The following is a 24,865-nucleotide window of genomic DNA, read 5'->3' as shown; positions in this document are numbered from 1 at the left end:
AACCACTTTTGAAGATAATTTGGCAGAGGTTTTGTCCTCACCTGTTTTAAATGGCTGAACAGAATTCTGCTTTATGATTGTGTCTTAAGTATCAGAATTTTTGTTAAGTGTCATTTCTTCAGATGCTTGATTCCAATGCCTAAATTTATCATACAGCAATATTTTTTAAGGACTGAAAACTTTTCGTGCTGGGATGTGTGCTTTTCCAGTGACCACAGTGTGTGATCACCAGGTAACATTTTACTCTGAGCCAGCCAATGTTACATCCCTGAGGGACAGGACAGCACATTCTGTTTTTGTGCCTGAGCTGCCAAGATGTTTAGCAGATCTTTACTTACCTCACTAACCCATCAAAATTCAAATAGTAAACACTGGGCATGGGGTTTGTAGGCCTAATATTAAAAGGAATTATCAGTTTTGTGAACTGGCTAGAACTTTGATAGTGTGGGTCTGCTGGAAAGAAGAATCCAATCCAATAGGTGATTAAATGAGCACGCTTCTTTGGTTCAAAATGCTAATTAAAAATGCTAGTTGTTTTCACAAAGTATTTGGAAACCTGCACCTCTGAAATTTCTAAATGTAAGCAGGCAGGAGTTTGATACAACAATCTGTGCTTCCATGCTCATGTGGTTCTGACCCATTTTAACAGATCTTCAAAAACTACTTTTTATGTGAGACAGTCCCTGTCAGCCATGGTGAATGATTAATGAAGTAGTGGTGTTGGTGTCTCACTATTATACAGACTGTCTGTATTACACTATATATATTATATTATTATACACTATATATATTATACTGTTATACAGGCTGTCTGTATTACACTATATATATTATACTGTTATACAGGCTGTCTCAGTATTAGACAGACTGTGCTGTTTCACAGTAGTCTTCAGAGCTTTAAGAGGCCTAAGGGAGAAATGCACATTTCTCAGTTACAGATGAACCTGAACTCCTGTGCTTCACCAGTGCTGCTCGTGTACAGAAATAAAGTTTGTGTACTAAAGAGATGATGTTTTAATCTACATCTAAAAATCTTGACTCACTTTCTTACTGAAGTGTTTTGTATTATGCTTTTCCTCAAAAGTCATGGTGACTGTAGCAGGATATCTGTGTTGATACTATTTATTTAAATCTGTCACTTGTTGGCTTCTTAGTTGGGTTTAGTCAGATAAATCTGTTGTGTGTGCTCACAAAATCACAGTACACCTAAACTGCTCTGCCCTGAGGGTCAGGGCTGCTTTCCTGCTCCCAGGCTGGGTGTCTTGGCTCAGCTCAATATCCACATGGGGCTCCAGGCTCAGCAGGAGCTGCTGTGGGCCCTGTTCTGGTGCCCAGCTTGGACCAGCAGGGAATCAGGGTGGGCACCAAGAGCCCGTGGGGGCAGCAATGCAATTTCACTTTCAGAACTTGACACCAGCTCTGAATCGTTGGTTTGCATTAACACTGAATTGTTTTAAGCCAGATAAGCCTTTAGCCCCTTCTAAATAGTGCTCACTGCCTTCTCTGTCTCCACTGGGGTTTTTTCTGTTTTTATGCTTTCATTAGGTTTAGTCAGTTTAGTTGCACATGGTTTTAGTTCTCCTTAAATGTGGAGACTGGGAGGAAGTACAACTGTTTTGAGAGATAGACACAAAAAATCCATAACCATAGTTTTACAATTCATTCGTTAGTGTAATGTTTAATGCTTCCACAAGAGGCAAAAGACAAACATCATGTAACCCAGGCACAGAAAGAAAAAGCAGTTTTTACAGACACCTTTTCAGACTTAGATTTTAACTAGGCAGAGAGAACAGAAATGTTTAGCCACACATAAAAAACAATGATATGAGACAGAAGGTGGCTCCAGGCTGTGAAAATAAAAAAAAGTATTCTCCAGCAGCAGAGCAAATGCCTTAAGTTTGCTAAAGTAACAGAACAGAAAAGAATTGTTCAGGTAGATAGGTTGTAAACATCAAATAATCATAATTAACCATTTCAGGTTGAAAATATAAAATTCTTTTGAACCAACAGATTTAAGGAATAAGTTTGAGCCTCTCTCCTAATGAAGTAAAGACAAAGCAGGATGTTCTTCCATCGTGCAGCAGTGCTTGCCCAGTTGCCACCTGCAGTGATGTTCCTCCAGCTGTGTCCCAAGCAGGTTTGACCTCAGTGCAGCTGGGGGGATCAGCCACTGCCCAGGGGTCTGTGTGTACAGCACTGACTCGTGCTGGATCTGTCTTTTCATGCCAGCCACAGCCTGAGCCCACAGGTTACTCTGAACAGCCTCACATTAGCACAGAAGTGCAACTTTAAAAAAAGAGCACAAGGCAAAGCTTAAGAACTGAACTTGGGAATCACTATTATTTGCCCAATTTAAGGATGACCAGGAAAAATGTAGTGGAAGCTTGAAAGGATGTCTGTTTCTGTTTCCCCAAATAAAATACTATAAGCCCAATTTCCCCTTAAAAGCAGCACACAAGAAAGCACAGAAAGCAGAACTTGTGGTCATGACCACTTATGTGTTACTGTGGTTATTGTCAGAATCCCAATTACTGTCCATTCACTGAATATGCAAATCAAGTTGTTGTTTTTTTCAGTAACAGCTACTGGAACCTGAGGTAAGGAAAGCTGAAAAGGTATTAAATACATACACGAATTTGGTGTAATTTTTAGAAAACTAAAAAAGACATGTAAGTGACAACCAAAGCAGCACTAACAGCAATCTTCAGGTGAAAGAACCCAAGTAAAGCAATGTTTATCAGATGGAAATACTTAAAATTGAAATTCTTCATATCAAGCATGTTGCTTACTTAGCCTGGATGCATATTTTTCCCAAATAATGTTATGTTGGTAACAGTTTATTAGGAAGTTATAAAAACAACATATTTGCATTTGATGCAGCTGAACAGCTTAAACCACTTTCTCACACTTCATCCTAAGCAAATGACACCAATCCTGAGAGTGTGTTCTGTGAGCTGTTAAAGTTCCTAACAGTGAGTCTGACAGGGGCTGCTGACTGAGAATTTGGGACAATTTTACTCTCTTAAGCTGGGCAGCACAATGTGGTTTCACATGATTTTTAGGGACACAAGGAATACAAAACCTGGCACATTGCATACATTAGGCTGGGGCACTGAAGAGCTGAAGTCAAATTCCCAGCACCTGTCTGCAGCCCTGGTTTTGGATGAAAAGCCTCTGCAATCACTGCAGCTCCCTCTGCATTGACACTGGCCCACTGTGATGATGAGTGGATGGCCAGAACTCTCCCTCTTGTGCCTTGGACTCCTTCAGAGCAGCCTTAATTCCAGGCTGCTTCCTGACATCTTTAGGTTTATCTCTCTCTCTCAGGGGGTTCTTGCAAGGCTGCTCAGCTATGGGAGGTGATAAGGAATTCCTCCTTCCCTACTTTAGTGCCATTTCCTTGCAATCTCCATTCAGGACAGCAAAACATTAAAAAGATGTCCTTGTAGGTATCTCTTGGAACTGCCACAGCTTGAGACAGTCTTCAATGCCTCTTTACATTTATGCCATTAATGGGTCCTTTGGCACTGGTGGTGTCACCACTGCCACTTTTGGCTGCATTTCCAAGGGCAAGTGAGACCCAAAGAGCTGTTGACAGGAAGGCTGTAGGTGCCCAAGCTCCAGGAGAAGGGCCTGGCCTAGGAAATACAAGTGGCACAAGACACCTGACTGAGCACAACATGCAGGGTTCAAGGTCAGGTGAACCTTGGTGGGCCAGTATCAGTTACTGGTTTTTTATGCATTAATGCTGAATGCCTGTTTGAAGAAGCCCAGTCTCCCAGGGGTCTAACCTTGGGCTCAGATCCTCCCCCAGGGACTGCAGGCCTTTGAATTGAGTTGCTGTGCTGGACTCACAGGCATCCACACCCTCTGCTGGCCTAGCCTAGAGTCTTGGTGTGAAATTGTGTGCAGCTTCTACAACACATAGATGCCATCATGTTATTACCTTTAATCCTTTCTAAAGGAGTAGTACTGTGGCATAAAGATGATGAAATAGAAAGAAGATTGAAAGTAATAAATACTCTAGTAGCTGCATTTTACTAATCACTTCCTTATAAATGAATAGTTTAACATAACATGATTTGGAATGACAGATTTCAAGTGGGCTGGCTTCTGTATAAATAGACAGCTTGGCTTCCCATTCAGCTGTAGTCGACTAAAATACAGACTAAAACAAATGGGTAAAAATATGTCAGAAGTAGGACCAGAACCAGGTCTGGCATTTCTACCACTGATTCATAAGAACACTTCCATTTTTCAAGTAAAAAATTTCTCTTTTCATGCAACCAGAATTATCTGCATAAATTTCTAAGTAATTTGAATGGGCATATCCACATATTCCCATTACAAAGCAATTAAAAAAACTGTTCTCAACTTTCAAGGCAAAATTTTCATGATATAATTAGATTCATTACAATGTATAATAGTGATTCTGTCACCATGTTTTCCACTTGCTAGATTAAAAAGCATTCATCTGCTGTTCTTCACTGACATCCTACATAACAACAGGAATTAATTAGTCATTGAACAAGATTACCCGATGCTGTTTTCCCTTGTTTTCCAATATAACTGCTGAAACATTGAGTTAAAAACTGTGTCAAAATGAAGCATTAGCCTCAAAATTCTGCACCCCATAGAAACTGCTAATGAATAAAGGGTTAAACTTTAAAAGTGTTAAAAGCCATGACTGGTACTGAGACTTGCAGGACCCACCCAGGTGGGTGTGTGCTGTCAACACCTGTGGGATCCTCAGGTGCACAGCACAGCTGCACTACAAATATTCTCTCTGGTTTCCCAGGCTACACTGCAGGGCACAGTTAAGACAGTATGAAACAAATAGTACATGATTGTGAGTTTGCATTTAATATTTACAGCAATCTTAAAAAGCCTAATGTTCGTAGAAACCAAAATCTTTGCAAGGAGAATAATGCGGTAACAGGTGATGGCAAACGCTGTTTACCTTCCACAGATACTTTGTCTCTGTACTCTTCAGTTATGTCTCTGTAGCATCAAAGACAGACGATTTGAGGTTAATTAGCATCTTACCCTGCTTAAGAGGGACATGTTCTGGTTTCTCTGAGTTTGTAACTACTTGGACAGAGTAGAAATATCTTCTGTTCTCATGGCATCAGCCAGGAAGCTGAGTTCATTGCACAGAGTCTCATACCTGAAGGCCATCCGGATCTGGGCAACATTTGTCTTTCGAATGTCATTTCCTTCAGGCCCTTCCTTGCAATAATTCACCCCTAGGAATTTCTGCTTTTCCTGTGAATGGGATTAAAAGTCAAAAGGAAGAAGTCAGTTCAATTGCTTTGACTTACTGCAGAAAGGAGTGTTGGCTGAATGAGTCCAGTACAAGTGAAAAGAGCAGTTTCAACCAGCTGGCTGTTGAACTCTTCCTCGGAGTCTTAACCAGTTTAGGAGATTTTAAGGCCAAAGTTTATCCACATAATCACACAAAAGTGCACTCAGTCTGGCTTACTAAAACCCTCTGTGTTAGTGTTCAGCCTTCATTGCCACATCTTGCATGTGAGAGGGCAAAAAGAGGCTTAGGTCTCTTTTGTTGGTTAAATGCCACACGAGGAAAATGAATAATTGTCACCAGGGAATATTGGAAGAAACAACAGAATATACTCATGGAGCCCCTTCAAATACCAGTTCCCTTCAGAGAAATGTTCAAAAGTGACATAGACAAGAGAATGCTTTGAAATAAGTCCTAGAGAAAGCCTTGGCTATACAGAATTTTAAAGCCAAAAGGCAAATTAATCTAATCTGACTGCCTATCTAAACCAGAATATTTTCTGTAGTTCTCCCTTTTAAGCAAAAACATGTCTTGCTTATGACAGGCAGTTTGGTTTTACTTAATGCTAAGACATGATGTAGAAAATCACTGGCAAAAGGATAGCACCCAAATAATTAAAAATTTGTAACTAGAAGGAGAACTCAGTATAAACAGGCATCTGGTCTCTCTACTTATTTTGAGAATTCCAAAACAAAGCTAATGGGGAAAAGTAATGTTAATACTTTACTTGTAATGTAAAGCTGCATAGCAGATAGTTTGTGCCTATTTCTGGAAAAGAGGACAGGGATGTACACGAATACATCACTAAGCACCTGCTATTCAGTGTTCAGACTATTGACTTCTGGGTTCCTACTTGTCCTAAAATTCACAGCAGAGCTTTTCCAGCCACACTTACCTTATCTGACAGTCCACTCTGTAGAACGCTGTTTCTTGCTATTTCACACAAGTCACATGTACTTAGTTTCCACACCTGAGCTGCAATAGCATATTCTTCCATGAGAGCTTCCTGCAGCACCAAAATACATTTGATATTAAATTATACATAAATAAGATATAAATGGGGATACGTACTCATTTTACTAATTAAGCAGTTTATACATGCTCTTTAGACAGCTGTGAAAAATTCCAAGTTTGAAACTTTTAAATCACAACTACTATGAAAAGAATTGTTCATTTCAAATTTCCCAAGGACTACCGGTTAATAATTAATAGGCACTGGGTATCAAGTTAGCTTAGCCTAAGAAATTGCAGCCTGCAGTCCAGATCCTTGGAGGCATTTCTTAGGCAATTCCAAAGGAGCCCCCAGGGTACACAAACACCCTGGAGCACCCAGTTGTGAAGCCTGAGTGACTTTGCACACGGACAGGTAGCAGGGCAATTTCTGGCTCCATTCCTCCCACACCAGGCGGGCGGGTGTGGCCCCAGGGGCTGTCCCAGCCCAGGACCTTGCACACTCCATGTGACTGCACCCGTGCCCCAGCCAGCAGCAGCTCCAGCTCCCGGGCCAGCAGCCAGCCCAGGGCATGGCTGGCAGGGCTTGGCTTGTCCTGGGACACGGAGCTGAGCCATAGAAGTGTGCCCATCCTCTGGGCACAGCATGGCTCAAATCGGTGCCAGCCACAAACAAGGGCATCACAGCCAGTGACCAGGCACTCCTGTCCTGCCAGGCCACCCAAGGGCAGGAATTTGTTTCAGCTCACTGAGTGAGCAGCTCATATGTCATCTTGAGATTCCACATCGTGTTTTTGTAATGTACTTCCCCAGACTTATTAGAGTAAGGAAACTGGACTTTCCTGGCACTCTAGAGGATTGTTTATGAAGGCTCAAACCTCCCTTCAGCCTCATCCTTCATTTTATACTTCAACAGCCAACACTGGAGAGGCAAGAGTACAAAAGAAACATAATTAGGAAATCAGACATTTCCTTCTGAAGCCTAACAGTGAGTAGTAGACAGAGAATGAGGAGGGAGAATGAATGAAGTGACTGAAAGACATGACACTATGTCCTAAGCAATGAAATAAAACAGCTCTCAGGTCATTCTGGACCTGTGTGGTGCTGTTACCAAACTGCAAGCTGGTGCTTTTTGCAATTCCTACCTTTGTGTAATGAAACTGCATGGGATCGTCTGTGGAGAGGGAGACGTGCAGTCCCTTATGGAGAAATTCCCGTAGTGGATTTTTGGAGTACTCCAGGAATAGGCTGTTGTTACTTAGTGGAGACATAGCAATGGGTATTTGTGCAAGATAATACAGATACTGGAGGACAGGACTCTGAAAAACAAAACACAGTCAGCATTTAATGGTATTATGGGATAATGAAAAAGAGAAGGGTTTCCACTGGATAAAATGGAACAGCACTACAGGGGGAACTAAGATGAAAAAAATTAGGTTGACATTAAACCATGACTTCTCCAGGAAATAGTTAGAAGTCTGAATTTTAAATCTTACTGATCTTTATAAAAATAATTTATGTTCCTTAATATAGGTGTCATCTTTTTAAAAATACAGTGACTATATTTCTGTAGATTAGTAAGTATATATATGACCGTTATGGGCACTGCATTTAATACCAGCTGCATGCCTTCCCCAAAACCTCAAAGTCACAGAAAAGAGATGGGCAAGAACTGCTAAGCAATTCTTTATTTCCAAAGCTGCAGTCTAATAGATAAATTTTGGGAGCAGAAGAAGTTTTAATTTATGAGAAGTCATGTGTTGCTGTTGTACAGAATACAAATAATCTGAGATCACATCATCTTTATTACTGTTTTGCCTTAGCCAACCTATGAAGCTAACAAGTGCCTTTATTACCATTGCTATTATTAGTACCTGCCATGCCATCTTATCACACCAGCTCAGGCAGGAGGGAGGGAGAGGAGAATGCTTTGGTCACACACTGCTTTAGTGCTACTCTCTCTGGGTCTAATTTTATGAATATTATCTAATTTAATTATCTAACTATTATCTAATTTAATTATTATTAATTATTATTATCTAACGGAATTATTATTTATTATTTAATTATTATCTAATTATCTAATTTAATTAATATTTTATGACCATTTATGAGCATAGTATCGGATATGATTTTAGGTACATTTTTTCTTTGTTCTTGGTTATGTTGAATACAGAGAATTTTCCAGCATTTAAAAAAAAAAAAAAAATCTCACTTATAAGGGAACTCCTGAAAAATTGCAGTAAACTCAGTACAAGTCTGCCACCCACTGACCAATTATTTTAATTACGAAACAGTGCCCTGAGGATGGGGCTGAGTGATGGTTTTCATTAACTAATGTGCCAGGAATTATAACATTTGTTCTGTCATAAAACATCTGTTATGTCTAAAATATTGTTGTGTCAAACAGCTATGTTGAATTTCTTGATCAAAATAATCAAATCCTTAAAGAACTTCTGAATGAACCCTGAAGTACAGAAATGCCAATCAGAGAAAATTACTTTTGTCCCCATAGAGAAGAAATGAGAGCTTTCCTTAAGTTCTTCTGGGACTAAACCAGGGAGCAGTAGCAAGTCCAAAGTTTTAAGTTTTGTTCATGTGATTTTATCTCTGCTTGAAGTAACCAAAAATGAGTGCTGCCAAATCTTTGACATATCTGAATAGTTCATCTTCCCTCCCTGAGAAGACAAAGCTGTCTTGTTGTAGCTTAAGAATAAGAAGTTCAGTTGAGCTTATTTATTTCACTGAATCATGAAATAGTTTGGTTTGTAAAGGACCTTAGGGATCATCTTGTTCCAACCCCCAGCAATGGGCAGGGACACCTCCCACTATTCCAGGTGGCTCCAAGCCCCATCCAGCCTGGCCTTGGACATTTCCAGGGATGGGGCAGCCACAGCTGCTCTGGGCAACCTGTGCCAGGGCCTCACCATCCCCACAGTTAAGAATTTCTTCCCTATATCTCATCTAAACCTCCCCTCTTCCAACAAAAGTCTCTCTCTTGTAACCCCCATTTAGCTACTGGAAGGGGCTGGAAGGTCTCCCTGGAGCCTTCACTTTTCCAGGCTGCACAAGCCCAATGCTCTCAGCCTTTCCTCAGGAGAGATGCTCCAGGCCTCTGAGCATCTTCATGGGCTCCTCTGGACTCCCTCCAACAGGTCCAGCTGTTCTGGTATTGGGGGGTCTGGCTGGTGTTTCTAACCAAACTGAAGAGTTGTGTCTTGCTACAAAAGTGAATTAATTAATTAATTATATTAATATAATTATTAATAAATTGATTTTGGGCTGCCCAGAAAAGTGTCAATTTGATGCCTTCTGTTTGAACCAGTGATGGAGGTCTGAGCAGACCAGTGATTAGTTTAGGAGCAACCAAGCAATACCTTCTTCAGGAGCAGTCCATGAGAGATGTTGTCTGCTGTGAGAAAGGCAGAAACAAGGTGTGTGATAGACCCAGCTTCTCCACAGTGAGGTCGGAACAGGAAAGTGCACATGCCTCTTTCCCTGAAGAGATTAAAAGCAAGTTCCACTTAAGAGAAAGCACCATTCTGTATCTATTTGGTATATAACTGCCAGTAGTATGTTTAAAAAGAAGAAAATTAAGTTACACATTCTCATTTGATGTGGCATCATCTACCCAGGCCTGCCTGTAGTGGGCTGCTCAAAGGGACAGGTCCCTCTACACAAACCCCTTCTACCACCAGATATATTTGTGTCTTCTTTCCTTCCCCAGTTACATCTCATTTAGTTACTGTCTACCCACAGAGTGAACAGCTACTGAATGGATTTCAGTGGAGTGAATTGACAGATGGAAAATTCAGTAAACCCAAGCAACCTGTGCAAAATTCCTGCTTCAAAATGAGAAGGGGAAGCATGCTGCCAAGAGTTAGCTAACCTAGTGTAATCAGAGCCTGTCATCTCACCAGGCTAAGTGTAGCATAAAACCACACCCTCAGAAGCAGAGATGATCTGGGATTGTTAGTTATTACACCAGACTTCCACTGTAATTAATAGAATTACGTTATTATCTACAATTAAAAGTGATGTTGGGTTCAAGGCTATAATGGGCCCTGTTATTCAGTACAGACAAATGTCCCACAAGTATTTGGAGTTGTTTAAAACACAATTTCAACAAGGAGTGCTAGAATATAAGGCAGTTCTAGGGTGGAAGTTAGTATCATTTCTCCTGATGTGAGGATGTAATCCATCCTCACTAATAGTACCAAAAATATAAAACAGTCTTGTCAGGGCTGTGTTGACTCAAGCACACATTAACAGGGTGAGCAGTTAGTGACTCATTGGTGAATTCTGTCAGTATCTCAGCTGTAAAGAATATTTAATGATTTTCTGGGGGCATTTTAATACAGTAGTCAAAATGATCTTGAGATAAAAAAGAAATGTATTAGTTCTGGCAGAATCTGTCTTTGGAACAGAAAAGGCATGTAGACTACAGAGAATGTAAAGGAAGTCAGGAGAAAGGGATGACTTAGCTGTCTGCTGCAGTGTGTCCTTTCCATTAGAGAACTAAAACTAACAACTACACCTGATTGTTGCACACACAAGGTAAATTAAGGTGAGTGTTTGCATTATGAGTTTTGATCAAATAAGATGATAAAGAAATGCTCGAAGTAGCAGTGGGAGAGAAGAAATAACATTTTGAATGCTAACTTGGATAAAACTGTAAAATGACAAATCTATGCACCTTCCATATGAAAATCCCAAAATGTTTTCTAAATAACTAAAATAACCTAAATAACTAAAATAACCTAAATAACTAAATGAAACGAACCAAATCCTTTTAGGGTAAGTGATGACACTCTTGTATCAGTGGATAACCACACTGTGCCTCAGCTGTGCAGGTCACTCCATGAGTCAGCTGCACATTTAGCAACATAACCTCACATTGAATTTCAGGCTTTCCTGAGCCTGATCCCAAAATCTGCTCTGACAGTCTGATGTCACATAACTCCCTGCATTACTTGCCCAAACATTGGTCTCAAAAGTAAAACTGAGTGAGTGAAGAAGCCTGCTAAAGGAAGTTAGCTGGATGTGCAGTTTGTAATTGTGTCCTACTTGGTCTGTCTCTGAATGCAGCAGCCCCTAAGCCAGTGTGTCACAATATTAATTTTGTGTCTCTTAAATTTCCAGGAAATAGCCAGGCACATTGTATTTGGGAATCTGCTGTGAGGTTCCTTCTTTTGTTTCATTTGGTCTAGGCAGCTTTTTGGAGTTAAAAAAACCCAAAATACACACAAATATCAAAACAAGATATTAATCTGATGCCTCTACAATTTCTGAATTTTTTGTTTGAATTAATTCTATCGTTAGTATTTTCAAAATATCTCAAGTACTCAACTTTGTAAATAATTCAAAATAACCCTTGCTTCAGAAGATCTGTAATCTAGACAGCCTGAGAGCAAGATACTGATTTTCTGGGAGCTTGTAAGATAGAAAAGTGTCTACTTACCTCCTAAGGTTGTTTAGCAACATGATGTTCACATACATATAATACAAATAATAGCTATATGGGGGATTCTTCTCACTGGTCCAGAGGTCAGGGTTAAGGCTCTTGTCAGAGAACATGTGGCCACTGTGTTTGGATTCATCATCAACACTGTCAAAGCCAGTCACCTGGTGGGAGAAGAAATTCCCAGAAATAAGGGGCTTCAAGGAGGAAACTTCAGCACCACCTACTCTTGCTTCAGGACTTGTTTGAACAAGCATCCAGTCCATCCCCCTTCATTTCCATCCCTGTCCCAGCAGTCCTGCTGCTCTGCATCCTACCATACCATGCTCACAGCAGGAATAACATGTTTTGTCAGAGTTTTACCCTTCTTGTTTTTCTTCTGAGACAAACAGGAAGCACAGGTGCACAAAAGCCTCCAGGCTCCTGTGGGGGTTTACAGAGCTGCAAGACTCCCTGAGAGCCAGACCAGAATCCTTTGAACTCCTCTGCTGTCTTTGATAAGCAGCTGAGAGCAAGAGGCTCCAGCAAACCTCAGAGCTGTGATTTGAGGCACACTCAGAAATGTGTGTTAAGATTTTGCCAGCAGCTACATCCCCACTTCTCTCCTGAGTTCCATCACCATCTACACAATCCTTCCTTTCAGCTGCCTCCTTCTTGAAGGCCAGTTCAGAAGCAGCTCAAAGGACTCATCCTGGATGATAATGCACAAAAGCATGCAAATATTTTTGGCCATTAATGAAAGGACAAATAAATAGCTGCTGAGCTGTTTCTGAGGAAATAAACAGGTTGTGTGACAACAGGACCTCACACAGACTTGTACTAAATTATGTGTCAGGGCTTTGAAACAATAATAATTACAAGCAATCTGTGGAGAAGGAAGCTTTTTCAGTGTCTGGGAACAGCTGTGGACTGAAAAAAAAATAGGAGCAGTAGAGGATCCATTTCATGTGAGAAAGAAAACCCAAACATACTTACATATTTGAGGAATAGATGCAATTCTTTGTGGTCTTTGGGATTGATTGTTGCTTCAAACAAAGGTACAAAGATGTTCTCCAACATTTTCCCAAAACTAGGCAGAATATTTTTAGACCTAAATATGTCACTGAAGGGGAAAAAATAGACACATTCTTTAATAGGCTTGTATTGTCCTTCACTTACATATTTTCTGTTATTTGTGTACATTCTAGAGCTTCAGTTCCACCAGGATTCAGAAATTCAAAGGTTATGTCAGGGCAGATTGTCTCTGTGCTCTGTTTCCTGCACTGCCTGGCACTCTGCTTCATCCAGGCTCTGCTGAAGCTCTCAAGTGCTCCAAAATTAGAGACAGCATGCAGGGCTGGTGAGAGAGTGACCCTGTCCCTTACAGACATCCAGGTACTGTCAGGGCAGATAACGAGCTACCTCTCGTGAAAAATTCTATTTCCTATAATTGTAACTACTCCAAAGGAGAGTAGAACGCTGTGCTTTAGTGAGCCTTTCAGAAAAAAGGGATAGCACTTCCATGTGCCACCAAGTGCATGACTTATTCAAAGTGCTGACTGTGCCATGCATGTAAGGAATTCCTGTGTAAGGAATTAAAGGGGAGAAACTTTCTCCCCAGTGAAAAGCACACACATGTGAGTGTGACAGAGCCTTCTCTACTCATACTCCAGCTGTGACAGCTCAAAACATGAAGCTCAGTTATGAAGCCTGACAAAATTATTGGGGGACAGTGTTACAACACCCAGTATTGGAAGCAAAGAAATAAAGTCTCAAAGGATGTTCAAACATTAAGAAGAACTGATAAGGATTTAAGTTTGGAAATCATCAGTCTGGGTTGTTTTCAAGTTCACTGTCATTTAGTCATTAATCTTGATGATAACAGTTTGACAGAGCATTTTCTACTTCGTCATGGAATTCAAGAGTTGATTTATTCTCATTACTAAATTGTATTTTAACTTGTCTTTGAATGCAGCTTGATTTCACCCAGTTGTAATTTTTGGTTTCAATGTCTTCAGATTTACAAATAATTGACAATAGTTTTGAATAGCTTCATAAAGAGTAGATTCAATCCCCATCTCCTTTCTTCCACCCCCAGACTGTCAGGAAAACTGCACCAATGGTCAAAAATAAACCTCCCAAGCTATTGCTTATAAATAGAACTACAGGACAGCTAATAAGCCATCTAAATATTACCAGAAATTAAGTCATTGATATGATTTCAAATTATTAAGATTACCAAGAGCTCCTGATTACTTACTAGATTCTGGGAACCTGAATTATCCAGCGCATATTAGGGGAATAAACTTTATGTTTAATGAACCACTTGGCCAAGTTGAGCCATTCATCTGGAGACCGTCCATAAATGGATAAGCGGGGCTCTGTGTACTGGTATTTACTTTCTTCGAGTTCACGGGCTACTTCCTAGGAAATAATAAATATATTTGCTTTCATATGGACACTAAGATTTACAGTCAGAAAGATATTTATCATTGCATTTTCCTCAGAGCACACATAACTCTATTGGCAGCCTTTAAAGATAAAGGGAATCTCTTGTCTTTCAATCCATTGTTTTATTTTAGGCATCTAAATATTCTACTAGCAAGCTAGTTCAAATATCATGTGAATATAACTTAACTGTACATAGAACTGGGAATAACTCTTAACACCTTTTAGAGGACAATGTTCTTGTGCACTCATTACTAACACCTTTGTCAGACCTACGTTTAAGATTGATAAATCAGAATTAGACTATTTAAACTACAGCAAATGTCTACATAAATATGCAGAACAATGGAGAATCTGACCCAGAATCTGTGGTAGTAAGCAATTTTACAGCAATTATTTTTGTACTTCTGTATATTCAAGAAGAGCTGACATCTACTACATCACAAAAACTACTAATTTTTTTGTTCTAAGAAAATAATTAGTTAATTAATTAGAATCCTGTTGCATGCATGTGCAGATGCAGATTTATGCATGCTTTCCCCTTCCCTAGCAACTACCAGTAGCCAACTAAATCCTAACAAAATACTAAACCAGTGAATGGACCCTTGGCTGCTCTCCATTAGTTTCAAACTACTCCCAACTCAGCCTTGAACTCATACACAGCTTATGTGGATGTTTCTAAATCATAAAACCCTTCAGAAAGCAGCAGGGGCTAACTTAGCAGAGGTTTTCCTCTGAGGAATTGCTGGAGCAAGCCCAATACTTGGAATCACTTAACCATAGTGTTAGGTCTATATACAATGATGACATCACAAATCTATTACAAATCTTCATTTCTCTACAGCTGGAAAAGCTTGGAACTTATTTACCTTGACCATACGAGCAAAATATTCACCACCAATGTAGTTCTCAGTCTTCAAATACAAATCCCTCAGCTCACTGGCACCAACTGGATTGTACTTGGAATTGAATTTGTCAAATCGATGGAATGTTTGACGTCCCTGAAGGAGGAAAAAAAACCAAATAACTGTAGTTTTAAGAGCACACAATAGTTCATAAATTAAATTGCCTAGCATTAAAAGTACAGAAAAGAAAAATCCTTTGATAACTTCTTTTGAACATGCACTGTAATGCATGAAGTCAAATTCTGATTTAGTAACTTATCATGCAAACATTATAGAAAATAGAATTTCACACTTGAAAAACTTAGCTTTTTCCCATTTGTTTGGTCATTTCTCTAGACTTACTGCATGGACATCTAAAGAGTCTACAGTGAGGTCATAGGGGTCCATGTGCAGGCTTTCGAAGACTTGCTTTAAAGTCATCTTCTTGCCTTTTTTCTCTGCAACAATCCTGTCAGGCTCTGTTTGATAGGTGTGCTTAATAAACCTCAGTAAGTGCTTCTGGTTCATGCAGGCAGCAGCATGGATATGAGTGTCAACCTGAAATCAAAAGGTTATTTATGCTTATCATCCATCTACATAAACTTAATTAGCAAAGTATCTATATCACTGACAACAGGGACTAAAGCCTTCTAAAATATTCCTTAATATATTCCTTCATAACAAATAGATAAGTGCCTAAACAAATCAAAATGTTTCAGAACCCTGAGATTTTGATTTTGATAGAATTATTCAATAAGCAGAACTGTAAGTAAAGTAGTCCTCAATTAATAGTTTCCTATTTAAATAGGAAAACTTTCAACACGACACATTCTAAGTGCCAATCACTGGCCCTGGGTTCAGATTAAATTTGATACTTCCTTAAAGGACACTCTGATCCCTTACTATCCTTTCACTTCATTAATGAATCAGCAATGCCTCTCTAGTTATAGACTGTGGTTATAACTATCCTCACTGATTGAAAGGACTTGGAATTCTCAGCCATTTCCAAAAGCAGAATTCATTTTTGTATTTCAACCATAGGAAACATCTTAGGCCACCAGAACTGAAGAATATACATGTGAGGTTTTTTCCAAGTTTAATTATAATACAGCAACTCATAACGCTGACAGACTTTTCAGATCTCTTCACACACTAAAGGAAGTGCAAATTCACAGAAGAGCTAAGAGTACTCCTCCAGGTTTTGCTGGAAAAAAAAGTATTGACAAGAAACAAATGATTTCCACAGGTCTGCTTTGCTTTTGCTCAGAAGCTTGCACTGCTACCTGAGCAGCCTCTACTGGAACACAATCCAAAGAAACAACTCATGAGAAATGGGGGGTTGATTGTCATATAAATTTTCCCTGTGAAAGTCCTTAGTAACACTAAAAGAACTTCTCAAATAAACCAAATATATAAGGAACCAGTGAAGCTAAATGTCTGAAAGGACTCTGATCCAAGACTCCTCTGTCCAGGAAACTGCAAACAGAGACACAAACAAAGTGAGCCCAAGGCATTTGTTCCCCTTTGTGCAGTGACTCTGCAGTTTCACATTTCACCAACAGAGCTAATCAACATCCTTATCTGCTTTTAAGGATCAGCAGGAAACACATCACAGAGCACAGAATAAGCCACCCTCCTCCAGTGTAAGCCTGGGTTTATGCCATGACATCCAGGCCACAGGAGTGCCACTGCTTCACCTGGCCCCTGGAGTCATTCTGTTTGCATGTCAGATATACACAAGTTATTGCAGCTTCTCCTTGTGAATGGCAGTAGCATAAATAAAAACCAGGAAATAAAACTGAATCCTAAATAATTAATTGTTAATCACTGCCTAATTCAAATATACCAGACACATTACAGCTAAATGAAAAAGCAAGAAACATATGGCTGTCTCAAAGTACAGAACATAAAGCACATTATTAATGCACAGGAAACAGTGCTGTATATAAAGAGTAAACACCCCCACCCAATGTATTCTCACCCTCCTCAGAGTACTGGTATAGATATCTGAGCCCAAGAGCATTTTATACATGTGCTTACTCAGGTTCATAAACATTCTCTGGTTTAGGCACAAATGTTGTTTACTGTAAACTCTTCCTGGAACAGTGAAATACTACTAGGCTTGGTAAACTTGTATAGGAGAGTGGAACAACAGTTAACAGATGCCCTATAGGCTCTAAATGCTAATGAAAAGCAAGTCATAAGCAGAGAATACAGGTGTGGGGACCCTGAATAAGTGTAGTTTATTGAATTTCAGAATGCAGTGGTTCCAGCAGTGGCTCAGCTACTACTGGAATTAATGAGTCTTGAAAAAAGTCAGAACAAAACAAGACACAGCACTTCCTCTTTATGTAAATCAACATGAATTCACTGCTGTTAGGAGGGCAAGGATGGAAAGCAGGGAGGCTTTTTGTTTCTTTTGTTTGCTTCTGTGCAAAGATCACATTGCTTTTAAAATCCTGCTTCCTGTTGAGTAATACCTCTCTGGAGTGTGCCTTTGCTCTCCAGTGAGCTCCTGTGACATCTTCTCCATCCCCACAAACACATCACACACAGCCCTAGCTTAATCACAAGAGGTTAATTCTGAGAACAAAGATCTGCCTTTATAGATATCAGTATAAAATGTATGTATGTATGTATGTATGTATGTATGCATGCATACTTTTTTTTTTTTACCTCCTCCTCCTCCAAACTAAACACACGTATCTGTGAAAAGATAAGAGACTTTCCTGGAATCTCCTTCTTGCTTTTTCCAGAGAATATTCACTACTTTACTTACCTTTTTTTACTACCCAGTATAATTTGACCTGTAAGCAAGCAGCAACTTCAGTAATAAAAAGTCATAAAAGAACTCAAATCTAAAGTCATAAGGGTATCACACAGCTTTTCTTCTTTATTGTTTTTTAGCATAAATGCAACTTTTTGGAAGGTTTTAAGGAGTTGAGCTTTGAGCTGTCCTGGCACATAGTTAGTTAGTGAGTATGCTTTTGTACATTTTTACCATGCAGGGTACAATCCTAACTAAATGAACACAGAACCCTTAGAAAGAGCTCAGGTGGGCTGGTTTGGTTAGGCAGGTCATTGTCATTATTGTTATTATAATGTGAAATGTTATCATGCTAAAATATTGTTACTAGATTTCTTTTTATTTATTATGAAAGGCTTCTACAAAAACAATTTGAACAGACTGAATTCATATAAGGGTGACAAAAAAACCCTTTGCTTCCTTCTTCCTTCCCAGAAAAAGCCACTCCCAGTTTAAGATATTACTATCTTGTTCTTCATACAGTACATGAAATAAGCTGATGCTTTTCTGGACCACGAGTAACACACCCCTACCACAAGGTTTATTTGTTTCTATTTGCAAACATTCCCCTTGTATTTTCAAATACACTATAGTGCCATTCCAGCCTGCAAACATTCCCCTTGTATTTTCAAATACACTATAGTGCCATTCCAGCCCAGTTTCTCCTGAGTGGAAAAAACCCCCGGCTGCATTCCCTTTACCAGATTTCCTCTTGCCCTGCTTATTGTCCCCTCCCCCAGCAGAAAACCTTTCACTCAAGGTCACGCTAATCTTCAATGGAAAGAAAAACAGAATGACTGACAGAAGCCTGTCTTGGAACACAGTACTGTACCTTCAGTGAGCTCACCCTTTTAACAAATGGAAACTGTTGTTTACATACAGGTTACATTCTTGCAATTCCATCATTCAAGCAATGCTGGACATCAGCTCGCTTGCACTTAAAGCAAGGTAGAATTCCCTTCACTCAGCAATTCTCCATGTGACGAAGCCAGGCTTTCTTTCTCTGCACATTCCTCGTTCAGACTATTCCATTCCCCTCCTCACTGACCTGACCACTCTGTGCTTCTCTCTGCAGGTTTTGGGGTGAAATCTTGTCCTTCTCAGGCAAGGTGTGTACAACTGACAGCGTGGAGGAGTTCCATCTAACCAGCACCAGCCTCCCTCTGCCACTCTGCCTCCTCCCTTACCTTCCTGCATTCCTTCTTTTTCATTCCACTGGTGCTCAGATCTCCACAGAACTTCCATCTCAGATCTGTTTTATGGATGCTTATCTGTGCATATCACAAACAGTGTTGCACTGAATTGGGCATATGAGCTAGATTCAGAGTGATAAGTGATAAATACAGCAAAAAGAAATGCCAAGGACAGCCCTTTAAATACCACTGAACTTTTTCAGGGCATGGATTAGCAGTACCCACAGCTGTAAACTGCCACATTTTCTAAACACATACACTTTCACTTGTAAATACCTCTAACCCAATAGCTATGGGCTGCATGAACCTGACACTGAATGCTCTGCAGGCTTTACTTCAGTGCTGAATTGAAGTCATTCCTCATCCCACTGCTAGATTCCTGCTCGTCAATACATTCATACTGCATCAGCTTTTCTGAGAGGATGCAAAGCTGCATACAGTGGGATTGATTTTCTCCTTGCAGTTCCTTAACAGGCATGAGAGGCAGAGGCACAAAAAACTCTGTCCTCGGGTAGTGCAGGAATGCTCCTGGCAGCAGAAATAGTCCCTAGAGCTGTGCAGAGCTCCTTGGGAGCTTGTCTAATTCATATTTATATAATTCATATTTATGCCATGCAGAGCAACCCAGAAACCAGGAGAGATGAGAAGAGAATCCCTGCACATCCAGCTTCTTGTTTGGCTGCAGAATCCAACCTGAGAGTTTGTATTCACACAAATACAGAAATACACTGCTGTGAAGAAAAAATCTCTTGTTCCATTCTTTTAATTACTAAAAGAAAGGAGAGAGGAAAAGCTTTCCTTATGGTCTCTACAGAAATTTTGCATTATAATGATTGATGCCTTTACACCTGATTGCATTTTGTGCTCACTTGCAAGACTGAGGGTAGAGACAAGAATTTGCCTCAGCATGTCTGCAAGGCAGGAGGGGAGAAGCAGCACTCAGAGCTCTGAAAGCACAGCAGCCAGCTTTGCTGCCAGTTAACAGTGGCAAGGCACCTTCCATGTCATGCTGAAGGGGCATTCCCTTTGCATCTGATGCTAATCCAAAAGTCTTCCCATTCACTGTCATTTTGGTTTATATGATGAAACTAGTTCATCACTAAAGTCAGTTAAGTAGCTACTGGGGGAAACAAAAGAAACATTAAAAAAAAAGCAAATTTAGAATGAACCAAAGTTCAGAGAAGTTACAGGTTCACCATTCACTCACAAGGCTTGTAATCAAATGTTTAAAAAGCAGACATCTGCTAATTCCATTCAGTATTTTGTGAGATCTATAGAATTTAGTAACATTTAACCCCATTCTAACTTTCCTTCTTACAAGTACAACCAGTGGTTTTTCAACTCTGTGGTCTTAAAAACCAGCTAGAGTTTACTTCCTTTTTGTCTAACCAGTAATTTAAAAAATAACAATTCAGTTGCAACGTCCTCATCCAACAGATGTCACAGCAGCAGCCAGCTATTGCAGCAGAGCATTCAGCAGGGCTGTGAATACACAAACTGCATTCTCCCATGCACAGTTCCCCACACAAGGTTGGGCACCTGCACTAGTGAGCCTGCAGGCAGGAGAATGAGGTGTAAAAGTCACTGCTAGGACATATTCTCAGTGCTGACACACTGAAATACTGGCTACAGAAAGAAAGGATATCCAAAGAAGCTTAGGCTGTGATTTTTTCATCTTCAGAAACTGTATCAAAGCTATTTGCAGTGAAGGACACCTGCCAATCCAGTACATGGACACCCATTACAAAGGTAGCAAATAATGTTGGGTAAAAACATCTCTTGGCTTCACCTCAAAAAAAAAAAAATTAACTGTCTGCTCTGAATTATCTGAGGCTGTTGGGCACAGGAAGCCCCTCTCAAACAAACCTTACAAATAGGACAAGACACCCTGGTACACAAAGGTTAAAACTGAGTTCTGAGTTTGTGTACCACAGAGCTAAACTTTTGTTCCTAAATTTCATTCTTCATGCAGGCAGTATTATGTGGGAAATGTGCAGTGCCTGCACTTTGCTGTGCATCAGCTGGAGGACGTGAGGAATCCTGCTGATGGCAGAGCAGAGTCTCCTCTGAAGTTAGTGCTTTCCTCACAGACAGTTGTTCACCTCCTGTGGAGAGCCAAGGGGAGCCAGCCACGCTGTCTTACCACCTGTGCATTCCTGCCTGCCTGTGTCCTTAGTAAAGGGCAATTTTCCAGGTCCAGCTGGATCAGTGCAAAATATATCTTGGGCTGCATTCCAGGGAAGTTCAATATACAAGATATAAACGTGCATGTCCCTTATTTAAGATGAGCCTATACTGGGTTTTAGGAAATAGATGATCTCACTGGAGGAGAACTCCTATTAAATCAGGGAAGAAAGTGGGGAAGGGGACAGGAGGCAGGGGAAAACCAGTAATGTTTGGCTGTCATGCCAGCTTTCCATTGTACCTTTCTAAATACAGCAGTACACGTTCACTGACTGACCTTGCCACTACATTCATATCTGTTCCAATTCTGGCATTTTCCATCCCTTACTTTGGCTCTTTCGTATAAGCAGATTGTACCAGGACCTCCACACTTGTGTCTGAGGGATGTGATACACAACTTCACCAACAGCCCTTTGGGAAGGTGAATCCTGTTCCTTGCTTTCCTTGTGAGCAGTAAGCACTTCTAAGGATTGACTTAACCAAGAGACATCCTGAAAACAGAGGCTGAGAAGCATTGGCTGTCAAATGTTTCACTGCTGATTCTGTTATTAGCAAGGGAGCACTTCAGGGAAGTTACAGTTCCAAACATTACTGGGGTTAGCAAGACACAAGGAAAACAAGATTATCTAGGGGCTTACAGGAATTGTGTCTACAATGCAGTTTACTTTCCAGAGTGCTTCAGAAAAATACTGCTTGTGAGCTTGCTTCATAAAAATACTTTAAGCAAGATTAACTCTGTGCAGCAAGAATTTTTCAAGCAGTAGCTGGCAGTAGGAATAGTCTCTGGCAGAGAAGAGCAGGCTGGTTCCTGCTCTCTGCAATGTGCTTATTGCCAGAGGGGAAGCAATGCATATTTTGTGCTTTTGAACAACAAGAATCCTTTTGTAGAGTGGCTTATTCAACAGCAGGTAATTAAAAAATAATTAAGATATGCCCAGAGACACTCAACATTTGCTTTTAGATCAAAAGCTGAACTTAGCAAGCACAATCCTGTTAATTACAACTTCTCAGTAATCAAACTGATTGTGGTAGTCACCCAGTCCACCCCTCTGCATGTCTCAATCGCCATGTGTTTTATTAGCAAAGTCTCTCTCAGCTACTGAGGCGTTTTCTCTGAATGTGGCACGTAGCAAATTTCCAGGGTTATGCAAGAAAACTTTCAGGTTGGCAGCTGAGTCTCTGCCACTTGAGTGAATCAGCTGACAGATCCTCCCATCCACACGTTTAACAGTTGGAAGGATGAAATCCATTCGAACTTACCTGACACCTCATCTGCTTCCACCTTTGTGAAGGACACTGGGACAGTTTATTACCACGACAGTGGCAGCAAACACATTGGGCATTATAGGGAAAAGCCAAGAGGACTTTTTGATGAACTAGTGCTAACCAAAATGTAACAAGAAGGATTATTAAACCCTGAAGTTACAAAATAAGGATTACCTCTTCCAATTGCACAGAGAAACAATGCAGAATGGACCTAAATTAGTTACAAACACCGATTTTTTAAAGCAACTATTGTGAAGAAATCTCACCTATCAAAATGAAGCACTAACTCCAGTAAATTCCTCTCCACTTCAGGGAAGGGAAGCAAATGAAGCAGCCTAACACTGTTGCTTCCATGCTTTGAAGAGAACACAGTTCCCTTGGGTGTGAATATGTCAGGAAATTAAATCAGCTCCTTGATTCCTACCTGTCCCCTAATTATAGCCCAGTGTATCTCAGAGGAGCCAAGACTACAATTCAGATAATCTTTTTGCTTAATATATCACAGACTTCTTTTACCAGATACTGATGGCAGCATGAACCCTCAGTTTAGTTTCTGTGGGAGGTCTTTTGACATGTATTTAAACATCTATTTTCAATATGAAATGCAATTATCATCTGAAATATATACAGCTGTTCCTACTACAGTCTAGTAGGATGTACCTATATGAAAGCAGAAAAATGTCCTTGAATGTCTTTGAGTTCATTAAAATTAATTAAACCTCCATAAGGATATTTTTATTCATAATCCAAGTGAGCTTCATTTGATTAACTCTGTTTCACTCCTTTAAACCAATCTACACACAATTAAGCCCCTTTGATTTGGAGTAAGTAAACAAATTAGCTTAGCATAATCCAATTAACCCACGCACATTCAAGTTAATTTTCCTGGAGAGCTCCCACGTAGAAAAACATTAACATTCTTAAAATAACTTAATTCAGTTGAGTGGTATGCACACACTACTTCGTGCATATCATCTACACCTCCCATATGAAAAACAGAACTGCTGGAACTCCTACTAAAAACAGTGTCATGCCTTTGATCCTTCTCACACTTACCTTTCTCACATTATAGAAGTCTCGATGAGGATTACTCTTCAGTTCTTTAAATTCTGACATTTCATTCAGCATCTCATGTAAGCTAAATTTAGATTCTAAAAAGTTAAGCCTCCGATGACAATAGGTTTTTCTGTAAAAGAAAACACAAAAATGAACTGTAACTTAAAACTAGTTGTAATTCAAATTCAAAAAGAACATCCAAGTTTTCAGAGTAAAAACAAAGTTGGGGCGTTTTATGAGGTTCAAGACAAATCCATTCTTTTTATCCTACTGGTTAACAAATATGCAAGCCAATTTCAGACCAAAGTTCTTAGTGAAATCTCAAACAGAACTCTACATAACCATCTTATGTCCTTCACCTTGTCCAAGTATTCCTCACTATACCTGTGCATAAACTGCAGCCCTTTTGGTAATAATGAGCAAAGCACAAAACCTATAATCAAATGTGATGTCAAATTGCAGCTTCTCTAAAATGGTACCACCAATAGAACAATCTTCTTATATATAACAGAAAGAACTTGTCATCCAGCCTTACTCATTAAGATTTTTTTAAATCCTCCAAATTTATTTGCTTTTTCAGTTAAATGTGAGAAGCCAAGATAAGATCGAATATGCTTTCATTTTCATGCCTTGAGATCACATATATTGTGTCAAAATACTTTTTTCCAAAATAATTTCTTGTGCCCTTTTTAGAAAATATGCTTTTTTGTTCCTGCTTGCCTACTCAGAGCTCCATCTTCACTTTCATTTTCTGTCATGTTTCTCCTTCTATTTTTAACCAATGACATGGTTTTTCTCTTTACCATCTGTCAATTCTTATTGACTCCACAATATTTTGGTAGCACTGTTAATGTAATAGCCTTCTTTTTCCTGCTTCATTGTTGCCAATCTCTCCTCAATAGGACAAAAATCCCATTATGGTTTTGGAAGCCTGGTTCAAACCCAGTCTCACAGAACCCAATACTGATCAAGACCCGTTTGCCCACTGCAGGAACTCTGTTGAGTCATGTTGTTATCCAAAAGACCACAAGCCTGAGATTTCATCAGTTTGCCAGCAGCAAAGATTTAAGAACAGTGGCTCTCTGAGCAGCCCTACATGTGATGGGCATAAACGACAGGAAAGCACTTGCTGCAAACAGGGAAACAATACCAAAAGGAGAGCTTATGCAACAGGATTATGAGAAAGACCTTTTTCTTTTGGGCTGTGCACATTTCTCAGAGAGTTTGGATGAGCCTGCAAAGGCTTACTCTGCATTAGTGAAAGGAGCAGGTGACTGACCTACATTCACCAAGGTGCTGAGTGTTTAACTTGCTCTACCACAGCCCTTCTTACTT

At 39.9% G+C, this 24,865-nt stretch overlaps 1 protein-coding gene across 4 annotated transcripts in view; it reads right to left on the bottom strand.

The window, feature by feature from the left end:
• Positions 1-1,650: 1,650 nt before the first annotated feature.
• The window catches only part of AMPD3 (adenosine monophosphate deaminase 3), a 33,295-nt gene continuing 10,080 nt past the window's right edge, over positions 1,651-24,865 (bottom strand). For 2 of the 4 annotated variants that reach the window (XM_088175614.1, XM_014876325.2), the window contains exons 6-15: positions 23,531-23,660; positions 15,389-15,583; positions 15,011-15,142; positions 13,954-14,117; positions 12,690-12,816; positions 11,715-11,878; positions 9,631-9,751; positions 7,399-7,572; positions 6,198-6,308; positions 1,651-5,265 (exon numbers count right to left, since the gene is read on the bottom strand). In XM_088175614.1, the coding sequence (XP_088031740.1) occupies positions 5,089-5,265; positions 6,198-6,308; positions 7,399-7,572; positions 9,631-9,751; positions 11,715-11,878; positions 12,690-12,816; positions 13,954-14,117; positions 15,011-15,142; positions 15,389-15,583; positions 23,531-23,660 (1,495 nt within the window). In that variant the 3' untranslated portion in view covers positions 1,651-5,088. The other 2 variants (XR_015807556.1, XM_088175613.1) reach the window with 2 other exon arrangements.

Source organism: Sturnus vulgaris, chromosome 18, assembly GCF_052056855.1.
Source record: "Sturnus vulgaris isolate bStuVul1 chromosome 18, bStuVul1.hap1, whole genome shotgun sequence".
Lineage (NCBI taxonomy): Eukaryota > Metazoa > Chordata > Aves > Passeriformes > Sturnidae > Sturnus > Sturnus vulgaris.
This window is presented reverse-complemented; position numbering and strand designations above follow the sequence as displayed.